Raw genomic sequence first — 19,317 nt, forward strand, 5'->3', positions numbered from 1 at the left:
CTAGTTGTTGTTAAAAATTATCCTCTGACATGTCATTAATCCTAGGGCTATTTAATAACCCCGCAAGTGAAAATAGACGTTCAAAATATGGTTGACTTATTTTTGAGCATTGTTTTTCCATAGCAAACGAGAGATCTTTTTCATAATCATCGGAAGAAAAATCTTCGTCCGATCTCATTTTCACACACAAAAATATTTTTCTATAAAATTGTTCAAAAATTTGTTGTTAAATATTTGACTTTATTTTCACAAATAAAATTATTCAAAGAAAATTTCTATGAATAAAAGTATTCAAACATTTTTTGTTGAATATTTAAATATCTTTCTTTTTTTTGGAGAAATAAAATTATTCAAAGAAAATTGCTTTAAATAAAATCTATCAACAAATTTTCGAATAAGTAAAATAATATTTTATTCATAACTAGTTGAATAAACTAAATTAATATTTAATTTTAACTATAAACATACAATTTGAAAATAATTGCATGTTTTCATATTGATTAGAATATTTTAAAATCTATTCATTACATAATAAATAAAATACAACTTATTATTACTATAATACAAATACTATTAGTATAATTTTATAAATGTTTATTCAAAACTTTTAAGTATAATTTATTTAATATCGTATTCTATTGAAATCGAATAATATTTAATGCTTTATATTCTAAATAGATATATGTTAATTAGTATCCTATTTTGAAAAATATAGAATGATGTAAATATAAATTTATTTTTTCAAATATAACTAAAATTCAAAAATAATTAAGTTTTTGGAAATATTTCGAATAAAAATATTCACAATTTACAGCTATGATTTCAACATACAGACGGACATGGCTATATCGATTACGCTATCAATAACGATCCAGAATACTTTGTGGGGTCGCAAATGAAAAATGTCACATGCCACTCATGGTGTAAATTGTAAATTGTATATGGAAAGTTAAATAGATATGGAAAAAGATTAATACTTACATATTTGAGAATTTAAATATCAAACTACACTTCACATCTATTACTTTTAATCGTTTACTTCTAATTAACTAAATTATTTACAAAATATAAATAGAAAAAGTTACATCGTTAGCAACGTATGCCTTTAACATTTCCGTAGTGTATTTAATAAGTATTTGTCTATAAATATAAAGAGATTCTAGCCTACTTTATTTTACAAATACAAGTAGTAAATATGTAAATCAAATAAAAACAATTAATTAATTAATAATACAAATAAAAATAAAATATTACAAATATTATCACGTTAATACATTTAAATATACAATATATAAAACAAAACTAAAATTAATTAATTTAAGAAAAGAATACAATACAATCCAAGGTAAAATGAATACTATAGCGTTAACTTAATCACTAAAACAGATTTGTTTGTTGATTGTTATAATAAATAATTAAAATTTATCACGTGTAATGGAAAGCTTCTTTTTTATATATTTTTTTTCATTACAAAACTATGTACTATTTATTTATTAAGTATACTCGTGTCACCTTATTATGATTCAACACCAACTAAAGACATGTATTGACTTCCCGCTTTTCGAGACACTTTTCACAGGTCACCTCACAGCACCACTTAAACACACACTTACAATTAACCCATTCCGAGACCACATGATGTTTGTGACCCCGACTGCAGCACAACAGATCACAGCCATCCACACCCATGGAGGTGGCATTGCACTCACGATGTTGTGTGCCCAGCGAACCGGTTCGTATGTTGGGTGCACAAAAATCTGACGAATCATCCGAGTATACTAGATCGTATTTCGAGGGTTGTTTGACATTTTCACTTTCGGGCATAAAACTATTGCCATCGTTGCGCAGCACCACTTTGTAGGCACCATCGAATTTCTCTCGTAGGCGTGTGGAAACCTCGCGAAAGGAGGGCATTTTTAGCCAGCAAGTTTTGACGGTACACGAACCGGACAGGCCATGACATTTGCACTCCAAACGTATGGAATCTCGAATGGCCTGGAAGTAAATGAAGAACAAGTTTTTAATTTAAAAATGTTTAAGTTATAAAATCGTTTTCAAATTTAGGGACAAATCAGTCAAATGCTTTTACAGTAAAAAGATAAATTCTTTGGGGGAATTACGTCCATAACTTTGAGGATTTTGTCCTTCGTTTAGTTCGGTTTTAAATAAAATAATCGAGATTTTTGTGAAAAAGCTTTTTTGTGTTTGAAAAAACAATTTTTAGTGAGAAACAAGTAATAGAGCTATATAATAGAGCAAATATTATATACCCTTCACAAAATTATACATAAACCCTTTTTATTTAGTGAAAAAATTGTATGGCAAAAAATTTTTTTTATTTGTTTTTTTTTTTAATTTTTTTAAATTAGTGAAATAAATTTTATGACAAAAAAAATTATTTTTATAAAAAAAGTTCGGGTTAAAAAATATTTTTCCTGATTCTAGGTAAGACAGCCTTATATACGCCGTTGAAATGGCCTTTGAAATATCTATCATTGATATCCATATTGTCTATATTAATGACTTAGTAATCCAGATATAGATCAATAATAGGTCAAAAATCGAAGTTGACATGTTTTTTTCCATATATCTCAGCCATTTGTGGCCCGATTTTCTACCAAACGGGGTTTGTAATTTCTACATTTTTAATTTGCGACCCCACATAGTATATATATTCCTGATCGTTATAGATAGTGGAAATGAAATCAATTTTCTACAGCCCCCAAATAACAGACATATATGATTCAAACATCGAAATATACGCTATAGACCCGGAAAGGTTGCTATTTAAAATAGAGAAAATCGGCCCACAAACCCAGAAAAACCCAGGACAACCTAGATTTTTGACCAACTTTTTATCTATATCTGGATAACTAAGTAATTTATATAGACAATGTGGATATCTAATGATAAATATTTCAAAGACCTCTGCAACGGCGTGTATAAGGCTATATATGTATGTCGGACCTAGAATGAGTCATAATCGGGAAAAATATTGTTTTTCATCAAAAAAAATGTTTGTCAGTAAATTCACTAAGAAATTAAAAAAAATTTTGAAATGAAAATTATTTTTTTTTTTTTGAAAATAAAAGAAATTTTTTTTTTTTCAAAATTGTTTATAAAAATCCCAATTTAGTTATATTAAAACAACATCGGTTGAGTGTTTCTGGGCCACCTTAAATTTCAGACAGAACTGAGCCTGTAAAATTTGAATTTTGGGAAAAACTTAACCACACGCAGAGAAAAAATATAATTGGGCATGGTTACTGTAACCATTTATATAGTGTTACAAGTTTTTTAACTATATTATAGTCACAGTAACTATTTACATGATTGTGGTAACCATAATATGGTTATCTTACGATTCACATGATTGTCTCAACCATATATATGGTTACAGTAAACATATATATGTTTGTGGCAACCATATTTATGATGAATAATTTTATCATAATATGTTGTTCTCAGATTATGATAAGCCTTAAGCCGAGAGCACCATAATATGATAAGTCCTTCATCATATAAATGGTTGTCACAAACATATATATGTTTACTGTAACCATATATATGGTTGACACAATCATGTGAATCGTAAGTTAACCATATTATGGTTACCACAATCATGTAAATGGTTACTGTGACTATAATATAGTTAAAAAACTTGTAACAATATTGAAATGGTTACAGTAACCATGCCCAACTATATTTTTTCTCTGCGTGCAGATTATGCAGGTTTTATTGATATACAGTGGTTGACAAAACAATGGAAACTTTTCCAAATATTTCATTAGTGGCCTAAAATCTGAAATATTTTTTTAAAATTTTTGTAGTATTTTATTTGTATACTTTTATTAACTTAATTTAACAAAAAACAAAGGACATAATTAATTAAATTCTAAATTTAGGTATTATTTTAACAAATATGATCTAAACTTTGCAATAACTCAATATTTTGTGGGGTAATCCTTATTTTTTATAACTGCTACACATCGACGATCCATTGAACCAATGAAAAAGTCAATGGTCTCCTTTGAAATATTTTGCCATTCCCTTATAACCGCCTCCGATAAATCTTCCTTTCTGGTGTAATTTTGGGTCCTTATTTTACGATCTACAATTTCCCATAGATTTTCCAAGGGATTGAGATCTGGCGATTGGGCAGGCCACTTCAAAACACTTACCTCGTTGGATTGTAACTACTCGGTTACAACCCTAGAAGTGTTTTTCGGGTCTTTGTCGTGTTGGAATCTCCAAACTAGGGCCATATTTTCCTCAGCGTATGGATACATAACATAGTTTAATATGGTTCTGTATCCTATACCTGTCATGGTATATTTTATAATATGAATTGGGCTCATACCTTGCCCTGAAAAACATCCCCATACCATAATATTGCCACCGCCAAACTTTACAGTCTTATTTGTGTACTTTGGATCTAATCTTTTTCCCTTTGGTCGTCTTACAAATGTTCTCCCATCACTGCCTCTTAAATTGTATTTGGATTCGTCGGAAAAGAGGACAGTATTCCATTTCTGTATCGACCAGTTTAAATGATCCCTGGCAAATTGTAGACGAGCAGAACGGTTCTTTTTAGAAATGAGTGGTTTTTTCACAGGACGATAGCAACAAAGACCAGCCTCATTTGCCCTGCGACTAACTGTTCGGGTACTTATTTCTAATTGTAGGCTGTTAACAACTTCTCGAGGAGTTATTTTTGGGAATTTCTTGAACTCTCTCGCTATTAAATTATCATGTTGTTTTTACAGAACAGAATGTTGAGTTCTTACAGAACCGGTCTCACGAAATTTCTTTATAATTTTTGAAACTGCTGATTTATTTATTGAATATTTGTCACAGATACTTTTTTGTTTTAAACCAGCTTTAAAATCATTAATTATTTTATTTTTTAAGTCTTCACAAATCTTAACTTTAGCCATTTTCGTTAACTTTGAAAAAAGCAATTATGCGCAAAAAAAAAATAGTGAAAAATTACCAGAATTTAAAAATAAAATAAAATAACTGTAAACAGGATGCTTTTTACATCGTTCTTTTAAATATTATTTTCGTTTTACACTTCTTTCTTGCAGAAGTTTAAAAGTTTCCATTGTTTTGTCAGTAGCGAAATAGTGAATATTTTTAATTTTGTTCCCATTTTTCAGAATACATATAATTAATTATGTTGTTTGTTTTTCAGTTAATTTAGCTAAATAAAACTATACAAGTAAAATACTAAAAAAATAAAATTTTTATTTTAAACAAATACTTTAAATTTTGGGCTACATATGGAATATTTGGAAAAGTTACATTGTTTTGTCAACTACTGTATAATATATATACATTTTTCCTCAGCGTCTTGAGAAAGTTACGAGCATTGTTAAATCGACTGTCCTATCCATAAGAATCCAGAATATCCAATATAGTTTAAAAGGACAAATTTCAATATTGTTACTCTTGCCACTCATGGTGAAGAGTATATAAATTTATAATAGTGCTGTCCTCTAGTTGTGAGGTCAGGCAGTTCTCAATCTATGTTAGTTGATTAGTAGTTTCCCTAAACTTACCATTCTCCCCGCCATATTATTGTGCAACTTCACCAACGTCCTCAAATCACTTCGACGACGATATTTTGAATCCAAAAATATTCTCGAATGACGAAAACCAAAATTCACATTATCACTACAGCCGCCCCACTCCCATTCGCCCTCGGGAAATTTGATATTTTTCAAAAGTTTTCGTCTTCTATTGCCATTGCCGCCCCGCCGGCTATTATTTGCATTATTACGCGGTCTCGATGTATTTCTCTCATAGGCCGCCTGTTGTTTTTCCAAAGCCGCCACAGCGGTTACAGCATTCACCATTTGTGGTTGGCCACCATTGCGCCGTGAGTGGCTTTTGTCACAAGAACATTCTACCAAATTGCCCAAAGTACAGGCCTTGGTCACAGCATAAGTGACACCAGCCGAGGTGATGGCATTAACAAAGCCAGTTTCTCGAGTGTCTGAAATTAAATACAAAATTATCTGGTAATTACAACATTTATAGAATTTATAACAAATAAAACTAATAATTGTTTATTGTATTTATTTGTAAAGTTTGTGTGCCAGTTTTATTAAATGGCTACTTAAAAATTCATGTTATGCTAAATAAACACACTTCTAAAGTGACAACTATTTGACATTTGTCACGTTCTCATTTGCATATTTGCTCACCAACCACCTCTATACATGGGGTAAATATAAAACGATACTACGACTACATGAATGCTATACTAGAGGTAGGTATAGTATTTAAGTGACAAGTATAAACCAATATTTAGTATTTATCTCAGGCGTAGTACAACATCCGTAAGTTCATACATAAATAGAATTAAATGAAATAAAAGAGAAGCGAAGCGAAGTAAACGTTAATAAGTAAATTGCATTTAAAATGTATGTATGTAAACACATAGTAATAAATGCGAATAATAATCGTGAGAAATTTTGTAAATACTGCATAACTCCCGAACTACAGCAACAAATATAAACAAAACTGACAGACAGAGTCATCGATCTCTGATCATGCCTGACAGCATGAGTGTTCTACTATGGGTGTGAGTAGTGTGAGTATGTGTGTGGTGAGTAGCTGTCATGCAATTCTAGATGACACATTGACTTAAATACTAGCACTTTTGACAATTGTCTATTTTATTATATTTATTGCTGTCTAAATGTATGTTTCTTTATCTTAATTTACTTAAAGTAGTATGATCGGCTGTATCTCTATGTATGTATGTCTGTCATGTAAATAATGTTAAACGACTCAATGAGTAATTAGCATTATTTAGCAAGTTTGTATTTATTTGCATTTGCAAGAGTTTTATTATTTATTTACATATTTACACACTTTTGACGTGTTTTACGTACTGTGTTTTTTTTTTATCATTTTGACACTTCTTATGTCAGTTGTCAAATTTAACAGAAATAAATAAATTTATATTTTTTCACACACGTTTTAGAGTATGAGCTGTCTGTCATCGTCACCAGCCAGCAGTCGGTAGTGAAGTGAAACATGACTTCTTTTGTTTTAAGGTTTTTTTTTTAAAAAGATGGGAGATATATTGATTTTGTCATTCCGTTGGTAACATATCGAAATATTGGTCGTAGAACCAAAAGGCATATCGTTACCTTAATATAGAAAAGCTTTAACTCGAGTTTTTTTAAGTCGAATTTTTTTTGGCTAAATATGATATTTGAGTGGACCAGTTATCGAAATCTGGGACTACAAAAAAATACGAGTTAGAGCCTTTCTATATAAAGGTAACGATATATATTCTGGGTCCTCATAAGTTTCTAAGACGATCTAGCTATGTCTGTCTGTCTGTTGAAAGCAATTGTGCACAAATTAGTTATAAGTAATTTGAAATTATACTGTAAATTATGACGAAAATCGTCCAACATTCCCTAGTCCCTTCACAAGGTCTCCCTCAGAAAATGATTTGAACATTCATAATTGGTTGACATTAATTAATATCGTGATGAATAGGCCATAAATCAGTTTTATATGAACCTTAATCTTTGTACCAACTTTTGTGAAGAACGGTCCATAATTGACCCAACCCCCTTATAACCCATATATCAGAAAAGTATTTTATTATCACATATTGATGATGGGTATACAAGATTCGGCATAGCCGAATATGACACTCTGACTTGTTTTATTATTTGTTTTGTTTTATTTATTTGTGTTAATTTCTGAAAGTTGTAAATAATATTTGTTGTTAATTAATAAATATTGTGGGGATTTTTTTTGTTGTCCAAATCGATGATGATGACTACATATGACTCCACCCACCATTTGGAATTTTGACAGTCACCGACACTTTCTGAAATATCTATTTGCTTTAAAATTTACTGATTAGAGTTATTTGAAGTAATTGCATTATTTTTTTTTTAGAAATATTATCATCAAATGGAATAACCTTATTATAAGTTAATTCCCAAAAAGAATTCGATTTTCTATTCGAATTCTACTTAACCAATTTAGCTAATTTTCAATGCCTAATTAGAATTGTTCATCTTCTGATGAAGGTTCTGCATCGATTGAAACAAATAGTACTACACCCAGAGAAAAAACAACGAAAGTCGACACCATTTCCAATTGTATTTCAGAAGTTTCTAATTATGTTTCAGAAAATTGCAATTGAATTTCAGAAATTTCCAATTATATTTCAGAATTTTCTAATTATATTTTAGAATATTCCAATTTTATTTCAGAAGTTTCCATTTATATTTCAGAACTTTCTAATTGTATTTCAGAATTTTCCATTGGTATTGTTATTAGAATTTTCTGAAATATAAATGGAAATATCTGAAATACATTTGGAAAATTCTGAAATACAATTAGAACCTTTTTAAGTATAAATTAAAACTTCTCAAATACAAATCGAAATTTCTAAAATACAACTGGAAAACTCTGAAATACAAATAGAAAGTTCTGAAATATAAATGGAAAATTCTGAAATATAATTGGAAATTTCTGAACTTCAATTGGAAGTTTCTGAAATACAATTGGAAATGGTGTCGTAATATTGAAATTTTTTATTTCAATATGAAACAATATTAATTTAAAGTTGAAAATTATTGATTTATTGTATTTCAATATGGGTTTTATATGATTTTGCTATTATAAAGAACATTATTGAATTAATATGACGCGTTCTTGTTTTTAAGTTGCAGTTTTTCCCTTGGTGTAGAAGCGTGTGAAGCAAAACTTCCCAAACACTTCATTATAAATACTTTTTAACATGTAGTGCAACATATGGCCAAGCGTTGTCAAGATAGACTATTACGGTTTCTTGTCTGACCGCTTATTCTCTCGGTTTCAATTCGTATGGTGCCCAATTTCCCTGCTTTTGGATGGATCCTGCTGCTTGCAAACGTTTTTAAATTGCTGCTTGAGTAGATCCCAATGCCTTCAATTCTTGGTCTTCAAACTGTTTTGGCTGACCTGGGTGATCTTTGTTTTCCGTGTCAAAATCACCATTTCTTTGAAACCGATGCAACACATTCACCATAAGTTTTGGTGAGCAATTGGTGTGCTTTAGCGGCACTTTTTTTCAAATTAATGAAGTAAAGCAAAACTTCGCGAATATGACGCTTTGTTGCTACAAAATTCAACATTTTCGATTCAAAAAAAAACTTTGTTGTTTACACTATAATGTTCAATAAGTAAGTGATAATAAATAGCAGATGTGTACCCTTCAAAATTATATACATATAAGTTATTATACCACATTGTAAATCCTGCATTTTTAAGTCATACACCCAATATCAAACAACTGTAATCATTAGTTTATTAGTTTGCTTTATAGATGCCAATGATTTTATATGATTTTTATACTTTAATTTAAATTATATTACAACTAATTAAGTTAAACAGAGATTTATATTCAGGATCATTTCCATTCACTCTTTCCTTCAATACTCCTGTTTTCAAATTATGCATTTTACTTGAAAATTCTAAGAAAATAATTCAGAAAGTATCTTTGCAAACTTATTTTAAGAATTATTATGTCTTTTAATAACGAAATGCTGGATTTATTGAATAGGGCTGATTAAAGTTTTATCTGAATTTTAAAGTAAAAGTTCTGATAAAATAGTTTTAACTCTTTCAGTCACGCTTTTTTGTGTATAAGTTTAAAATCAAAACAATTGCATTTTGACTTTAATCAAGGTTAGTTTATTATAAATAGTAAGAAAAAATTAATCAAAACATGAAAAAACCACCCCATTCCAAGGTTTTTGTGGAGTGAAGTGGTTAGTTTACTAACCACAGTGGCGGTTGGCATTAAATATCTATGATAAAAATTTAGTTTCGTATAAATTTTGTTGAAATCGAATATTTTTGACTAAATTTTCTGACCAAACAACTGAAATATCAAAGTAACACTGAATTCGATGAAAAATAAAGACTCAGTGCTTTTTTTTATTGAATGCGTCAAAGTCTCTTAAAAACAGATTTTTACAATATTTTCAAATTTATATATTTATCTAACCAGAGCACCCTCACGGCAAAGTTTTGCAAAAAATCATTAGCGATGACTTCAAAAAGTATAATTGTTTAGCAAAATGGCAATAGATGTCAATAAACTATGTTTTAAAGACTATAGAAAATGTGGTTAGTAAACTAAACACCAAACCTCAAAGAGTTAAACAATCATTAGCAGTTTTATGGTGCGGAAAACGATTTGCTTTTTTCTTGAATTTCCACACACATTGATTTAGTATAATTTCTAGCATATCATTGTTATTTTGCTTTGGATTAGTGAACATGGCAAATCATTTATTTCATGGCAACAAAAAGTATATATTCAGCTCAATATTTTAATTCACATTTTAATAGCCATAATTTTGATTTATCTTCTTAACGCTTTTGAATTTTAAATATAATTAGCTTTAAACTGCATTAATTGTGTCTGTATACAGCTTACAAAAAATTACACTTTAACCACCATTCAACTAGTAACAATAACACTTAATCCCCTAAGAGAAGTCTTGGCCAAAAAGATGTTTCATAATTCTTAAGACCCTAAATTAATCACTTTAATACCCAGTGACATTGATTCACTTAAAAGCGAACCGTTTAGGCAACTTTAGCGAAAATCTAAAGACAATTTCACTAAATAAACCACAATTTACACAAAGTGCCAAAGAAAATAAGCCAGAACACAAGAGGGAAAGCTTAAAACAACAAGTAATTTGGAACAAAAAAAAACAAAAAAACTCAACTTCTAAGAAAGAATAATGTTTGTAGTCTGTTGCCAGCAATAAAACACAATAATTCAGCTAAAAACAAAAACTAAAAAGCAGGCAATTGTAACTTAAGGGGAAAAGATGTTGAATTTAGCTGATATACACGCAATAAACTTGACTAAAACCCTGTATACTTTGTTAAGTATTTTGGTCATTTGTTTCTTACTCTTGCCTCTTTCTCCCTTCCTAAACAGTTATAAGCTCTTAAGCAATTGATATTCGTAATAAATTTCGCATTAGTTAACTAAGTTGGACATTTAAATTGTTACCCAATGACACTTGGTATTTTGTTTGCATGTCCGTCCTCCCTGCTGCTGGCTGGGTTAAATTGAAATGGATGAAGATCAAACACAGAATAAGTGTAACGAACAACAATTCCAACAACAACGACAACATCTGTAATGAGTTTAAAATACAACCAAAAACATCAAGTTGATAGATTGACACAACGTAACGAAATACAATGAAACGTAACGCAATTGTACGTTATGTACAAAACAAAATCCCAACCTCATCAAGAATATTGAAACAAACGATTTTGTTTTAAATCAATTGCACTTCTTCACATTTGTTCAGAAGGTGTAAGTGTATGTAGTAGTAGGTGCTGCTATAGTAACCCAGCAAATCAGAAATTTAAGTTTTGGAAAATTTAAAATTCTTTCAAATCAACTTTCCGAAGCCCCCAAATAACTTACAAATCGGCCCACAAGCGTTTAATCGTTTTTGAAGAAAATCAGAATTTGCGGAATAGAATAGGATATATTTCTGAAGGATCACTGAATGTGCGTAAGTTATCCGGGAGCTTTTTAAAGTGGAAATGTGTGGAAGCTGCACAAATGCGGCCTTAAGAATTGTTACAATGGAACGTCATCTACTGGAGGAATCTACTCCCAGTAATGCAACAAAATGTCATATTGACAACACAGTTCATCCTGGCATGTTATCAAATTTCTACATCTAAACTACAACGTCTTGCAATGAGAGTCTCCACAGCGGTATGTCAAAAATGATTCAGTGAGTAGATACAGATACCATACGAATTGAAGCTGAGAGACCTTTAAAGACGATTTTGTATGTCTGAAATGCTGCTTCAACGCTATAAAATATAATCTTTTTTGCACCAAATCATTGCGAAGAAAAATCTATATATTACGATAACCCGAAGCGTTAGAGATCGTATGTGAAGCCCGGCCAACCAGACGGATCGACACCAAAGCCAAATATCCATGGCGCTATAGTAATGCTCTGTATTTGGTAGGACCATAATGGTCCTAACTATTATGAGGTGCTGAAATCTAAGCAGACCATCAAAGGGTAGCTTCACTGAACACAACTGATTCGGTTAAAGTGAGCATTGGCAAGACATGAAACCGTAATATTCCATCATGATAACGCTCGACCACATATTGCAACACCTGTTTAAAACTGTCTAGAAATCAATGTATGTCCAGCTTGTGGTCATAGTCCTGGACTTAATGACACCTCTTATATATTTGACCCTGCAAATATTTGACATAGCAAACCCTGCATCATTTATTCCTGGATTATACCGATAAAAATGGCACAGTTCCTTAGCCTTGACTTCGATGCAGAAACCCGGTTCGGACAATTGTGTAGTTTTAGATGGTACAACAACAACTTAAACCATAAGCCCATTTTTGAAACAGACTCCGAACTGTGGCGAGAATTGAACGTGCAACCTCCAAACTACCAACTTGCATACCAGGAACCAGCTCTGTGAAAAAGAACTTCCTACACTAAATTTTAAAGATAAAAATTTCAAAACTAAAGCCTTCAGCTCAACGAAAATTTTAAGCCAATGGAGATGTACAGATTTTCTTAAGATATTAAACAAAAAATATTTTACGATTTTATGATAATTGGGAGATCATGAAAAAGTGATTGAGTAGCATTACATTTAAGTTTAGTGGAAAATACTTCCAAACTCGGAGTATTTACTATGATGGGCATTATTTTATTTATTTTTTGAGCTCTATGCACTTTGTCCAACGTTTGGAGTCAAATTTCTTTCCGCCGAGACATTTCTTCAGGTTTGGATACAATAAAGGAGTCAATCGGGGCCAAATACTTAGAATATGGCTGGAGAGAGCATTTCGTAGCCTAATTCATGGATTTTTAGCATGGGAACTGCACTGATTGTAAGCAAATGCGGCAGCCAACTTGCAGAAAGCTTTCTCATACTCAAGTGATCATTAAACATTTGATACAGAGCCATATGTGATGCATATGCCTTCCACACTCTCTCGCACTTTCAATCTTCGATCGCCCAACATTAAATCGTGATTTTTTCAATTGTTTCGGGAGCAGAGACCTCAACTGGGCGTCCAGAATGTTGAGCATCTTCCGTGCTTGTACGTCCACAACGAAGTTCAGTAAACCACTTTTAACATTGAAATTGATGCTAAAAAATAATTACTCCTCAAGTCACGAGATAGTCTGCTATTCATGGCAGTCAAACACAAACTAAATTTTGTCAGGTGTCAACTGACAAATGCCTGTTGACAGGAGCAGTGTTGCCCTTTCAGTTAAGAGCAAGGTAATTCAAACAGACGCGATTTATTGACCCACCCTTGTATCTAATAATTTGTATCCAATTTTGTGACTAGTATTTTATCCTTCTTAGGCCAACGTCATGTTAAAGTTATTGGTACAATCACAGACCATTTGGCTGTCGGTTCATTTCAATATAGGGTAAGAAAGTATAGCACTTAAAATTGCAAAAGTCGACTGAACTGAAACATAACATTTTGATCCAATGCCTGAATATCCAACATCAAAGTCTGCTGGGAAATTCACACAAACTACAAACACTGGCTGAGAAACTGAAATTTAATCCACGTTTAAACTTTGTTATTTATTACTGATGATGATTTGAGAAGGTTTTCTTTCTTTTTTTTGTTGGTGTCAGGCGGCAATTATATGCAAGTGATTGTCCCTGTTTATGGCACGTTAAATATTGCAACATGTCGTTAATGTATATACAAAAACATATGTATGTATGAATTTGTGTTAAACTACTAACACCTTCTCTTCATAAACTGTTTTTATTTTCTGTAACAAAGTAGCAAGTGGGGGGAAAGGTTTCCCATATATCAACAAATATTTGCTCAAAGTTTTTTTTGTAATCATCAGGGTGTTGATGGTTACTTGCAGTAACGTCCCTAAGACATCAGTAGCTAAAGTTCTTTGTTTGGAATTCGTAAAACATACTTGAGTTTCAGGGTATTGAGTAAAAAGCGGCTTTTGTTTTCCTAAAAAAATCCCTTGTTTTCTGGCTTTAACTTAAGATTTACCAAAATCTCTGGCTAAGCAAGAACAACCAGCCATATACAAGTAATTTGTGATTCTTTTGCTTCTTTTATTCACATTTCACATTTGTTAACTTGTGTTGTTGTTGGCCTGTTGGAGTGGATGACTTGACTCTGGGCTGACTAGCTGGCTGGCTGCTTGGCCGGCCATAATTTATTTAAATTGACAGCATGGATGCTCATTTTAAGCGCTATTCATCAGGTTTTATTATGCAACTTGATGGATGATGTGGTTTTGTCTTTTGAATGACAGTATGTATTGCAAATTGTTGCAATAATTAGTTAAACTTACATTGAATGAATGAATGAATACATGCATGAATGTATGAATACGTAAAAAAATGGTAAATGGTTAATGGCTAATAATGGTGTTGCATTTTGTATTTTAAACTGCACACAAAAACGTAAATTTATAAAGCAGACAAAAGTAGCGACGATGAGTAGTGATTTGATTATTTGGCAATTAAGAGTAACAAAGGAATATTTTTGCTAAACATATAAGAATTTCTTCAATATGTGTTGTTATGTGTGATGAAGAAAAGCCAATAATTTTTATTTAATTAGCTAATAATTGATTTGAGAAACTTTTAAAGAAATTGGAGAAATGAAATAGGATTATATTCAAAAAGCACTTTTAGAACAGAAGTCGAAAAAGAGACTTGTCAGATTTTACCATCAAACTCACATCATCAATGAACAATGGTCTCTCTGTACCGACCACTGAGTTAGAACAATTGTACAAAAACATGAGCACAAGAGAATCAAGGAAACATTCTTTAGCACTGTGCGATCCGGTTTTTAAACAATTGGTTGGAAACTCAACTATTTTGATTCCGAACTAAAGGAACTGCTCATCTTTTGAGGCCAAGAACGAATCAAGCCAATATCAGATACTCTGTTCCAAAGTGAAGCGTCTCTTAGAGAGAGCGTTGTGCAATGATCGAAACAAATAGTAGTCCGATGAGGCACAGTCTGGACTATAAAGCGGGTGAGGCAAAACTTCCCAACCACTTCATTCTAAATAGTTTTTAACAGTTTGTCATGATTACGGTTTCGTATCTGGCCGCATATTCTGGACGTTTTTCGGTCAATGCTCTCTTCAAACGAATCAGTTGCATTCGGTACAGGTTCCTGTTATGGTATGGCCAGATTTAAGTAACTCATTGTTCCCACCAAATACAGAGAATTACCTTAGCGCCATGGATATTTGGTTTTGGTGTTGATTCGGCTGATTGGCCGAGCTTCACATACGATCTCTTACGTTCCGGGATTTCGTAATGGATCCATTTTTTTTATTCTCAAGAAGTGATTTGGTGCAAAAATGATTTTCTTTTATAGCCTTCAATTATCATTTCGGACATGCAAAATCGTCTTTCAATGTCTCTCGGCTTCAATTCGTATTGTAGCCTATTTCCCTGCTGAATCCTGATGCTCCCAAACATTTTGAAATTGCTGCCTGATTAGCTACCAATGATTTTGAAAGCTCTCGTTGAATTTTACAACAATCTTCATGGAGTAATTCCAATTCATGGTCTTCAAAATTTGTGGCTGGCCTGTGAGATCTTTGTTTTCCGTGTCAAAATCCCCACTTCTGAACCGAACAAACCATCTCTCGGATGTTGAGAACAATGGAACGCATTCACCATAAGCTTTAGTGAGCAATCGGTGTGCTTCAGCGGCATTTTTTGAAATTAAAGAGATAAAGCAAAAATTCCCCCATATGAAGCTTTGTTGGCACAAAATTCGACAATTTTCCGGTCTTATTTCATAATATTAGCATTTAGGCTAATATTTGTGATTGCGTTAACTTAAATTCAAAATAAAATTCCTTAAAAAAATTATTTCTACAAAACTAAGAAATAACGTTTACATTTAAATTAAAGTCTTTCCTTGCAGCCAATGTTGCTAATCTTTAAATTTATCTATGTCTGTATGTAAATACATACTTACTCGTACCTGCAACTTAACGTCAATTACCTTCTGACTCATTCGACACAAAACTCTTTAAATATATTGTATATTTTTTTTTATAAGAAAAATAAAAAAACTAAAACTAATAGTTTTATAAAACACACATTAATTTATGCAGTGTTAATTTAAGTTATTGTTGTGCTCTTGTTACTCGTAAGACTGTCTTAATTTTTTTTCCTTCGTATTTTCCATGCAATTTTAACAACGAATGGAGAAAAAAACAACCAACTTAATTCACTTTGTTTAACTAAACATGTCAACACTTGCTTTACACACACATTTTACATGACAACAATCGTTTTCCTGTAAAAATTCATACAAAGCGCCGCGCTAATAGACAACAACAAGAAAAAGATCAAAACCCAGCGATCTACAACATCACATTTCCATATATACAAACACACATACACATTTATACAGCCGTGCACTTTAAAACACCAACAAGAAAAATTTAAATACTCACCCCACAGTTTTAATGGGGGTCAATGTATACCTTTTACATAGTATATTTTCATTAAAGTCTAGTAACTTGGCTAACGTATGAGTTTTTTGTAATGCAAAGATAAGTCAATAGATTACTTTAAACATCCCAAGTATTCTAGAGTCAATTGTCACTTTAGTGTCCCTAAGTAGTCTAAAGTGTAAACTGTTTTGTAATCTAAAAACTATAATTAAAATAGTAGCATAAATACTACCTTCTAAAAAAGTAGTAGAAATATTACTTTTTTGAAATAGTAGTAGAAATACTACTTTTTTGAAACAGTAGTAGAAATTCTAAATTTTTAAATGGTAGTAGAAATACTACTTTTTTTAAAACACTAGTAGAAATACGTTTTAAAATAGTAGTATTCATACTACTAAACCTTTTTCTAAACCAGTAGTAGAAATTCTACTTTTTAAAAAAGTAGTAGAAATGATTCCTTTTAAAATAGTAGCAGAAATACTATACTTTTCAAATAGTAGTAAAACTACAACTTTTTTTAAAATAGTAGTAGAAATACTACTTTTTTTAAAACAGTAGTAAAAATACTACTTTTTTAAAAAATAGTAGAAATACTACTTTTTTAAAATAGTTGTAGAAATACGTTTTAAAATAGTAGTATTCCTACTACTGTTTTAAAATAGTAGTAGAAATGTTACTTTTTTAAAACAGTAGTAGAAATACTACTTTTTAAAATAGTAGTAGAAATACTACTTTTTAAAACAGTAGTAGGAATACTACTTTTTTTAAAATAGTAGTAGAAATACTGCTTTTTGGAAACAGTAGTAGAAATACTACATTTTTGAATAGTAGTAGAAATAGGTTTTAAAATAGTAGTAGAAATACTACTTTTTTGAAACAGTAGTAGAAATACTACATTTTTAAATAGTAGTAGAAATACGTTTTAAAATAGTAATAGAAATACTACTTTTTAAAACAGTAGTATAAATACTACCTTTATCAAATAGTAGTAGAAATACTACTTTTTATAATAGTAGTAGATATACTATCTTTTAAAATAGTAGTAGAAATACATTTTTTTTAAAATAGTAGTAGAAAAACTACTTTTTTAAAATAGTGGTGAAAATGCTGTTTTTTAATATAGTAGTAGAAATACTACTTTTTTAAATAGTTGCAGAAATTCTACTTTTTAAAATTGTAGTAAAAATACAACTTTTTTAAAAAAAATGTAGTAGTAAGTAGTTCTTTTCAGCATTTGATGAAAAAGATGATGAAAAAGAACAATTTATGCCTTGGCAGCATCAAAAATCGCAAAAGTGCAATATGTATAAGGGCAACCCTAATGGACATTTTAAACAGACAGACCTCGAAGACAGCCTCCAGCACTGCTGGGCACTTTTACATATAGATGTGTGAGTGTGTGTTTATATGTAAATTAACGTGCCTGCTGTAATGCATACAAACAACAAACAAACAAGTGCAATGTGTTTTTGTTGTTGATGATGATGTCTCTTCTCCTGTTGCTGGTGGTGATGTGATGTTGGTTGTTGGAGTTTAAGTTTTGAGTTGATGTTGATCTTGATTTGGTTCAGTTTAGTTTTTTTTGGTTATTTTGTTGTAGCACAGTGTTGTCAACACTGCATAATAATGAAGTTAATTTGTAACATGTTTATAAAACTAAATAAAAATCAACTACAACGACAAAAAAAAACAACAATAAAAATATACACGACATCAACAATTACCATGATTTAGCTACGATTTTGTGTTAAGGACTGAGTTCAGTTACACTAATGCAAGATAAATGCTAAAACTTATAACATCTGGTTATAATTTAGTATATTTAGTATTTAGTATTATTAGGTTATCTGAGACCTAATTGCATTGAACAGACCTTTTCCGTTTAAATACTTTCTAAATTCTTGTATACAGTTTCTTAAATATAGGGAATTATTTATTAGGGACTTTCATATTCCTTTACATAATCGGCTGATTGATTTGTTTACGAAGTAGTTCGCTGGCCGCTAATATTCAAGTGAAATCTATATGATAACATTTTGACAAGATCACACCAATCAAGGTGATCGATGAACTAGATCAACACTCATTTATGGTGTCCAAATAAGGTTACATAGTCTGGTTCCCGATACCTCAGGTAGTTAGTTCAGAAATAAATATCTAAATAAATGAGCTGGATATTCCCTACAGCTGCTTACCGATCACCTAATCACCCATTAAAACTGTCATTAGACTTAAAACGATCTTCCAGTTCCTAAACAAAACATATATAGTGCGTTTCACATTTCCATTTTACATATTGTCAGCATTTGTAATACAGTGTTTGATTATTCATCTATTAATTTCCCCAATATTCAAATAGCATTATTGCGACAGATACTGCATCTGAGAAATTCAAGGCAGATTCATCTTTGGCCAGCTCGATCGACTGCTTATTACTGTGGTAGTTACTTTAATAGTCATAACCTGGGTAGCTTTCTCTTACACTGTCTGACTAAGTTAGAAAATCTCAGCTTGTTTAAAAATTATTATCTTTAAATGATCAAAGAATTCATTATTTATTTTTCACATATTACGTATGTATTAAAGTTTAACAAATTTAACTGATCCTCACTCCTTACAGTAAAATAGTGAGTAAATTTTACGTTTGTGTTGTTTCAGTTGCCATTCTTAACTGAACTAAACTGAAATTTATTTAGTTTTATCTATTTGGCAGACATTTAAATTTTGAAATCGTTTATTTTAATTAATTTGCAATTTAATGGTT

The 19,317-nt window shown here is 30.9% G+C and overlaps 1 protein-coding gene across 1 annotated transcript in view; it reads right to left on the reverse strand.

Moving 5' to 3' along the window:
* Positions 1 to 1,492: 1,492 nt before the first annotated feature.
* Wnt6 (Wnt oncogene analog 6) overlaps positions 1,493 to 19,317 on the reverse strand; it is a 49,861-nt gene continuing 32,036 nt past the window's right edge. Inside the window, exons 3-4 of the mRNA XM_065500680.1 lie at positions 5,562 to 5,998; positions 1,493 to 1,995 (exon numbers count right to left, since the gene is read on the reverse strand). Of these exons, the coding sequence (XP_065356752.1) occupies positions 1,534 to 1,995; positions 5,562 to 5,998 (899 nt within the window). The 3' untranslated portion in view covers positions 1,493 to 1,533. The remainder of the gene's footprint in view (positions 1,996 to 5,561; positions 5,999 to 19,317) is intronic.

The sequence above is a fragment of the Calliphora vicina genome, chromosome 2, assembly GCF_958450345.1.
Source record: "Calliphora vicina chromosome 2, idCalVici1.1, whole genome shotgun sequence".
In the NCBI taxonomy this organism is placed as follows: Eukaryota; Metazoa; Arthropoda; class Insecta; order Diptera; family Calliphoridae; genus Calliphora; species Calliphora vicina.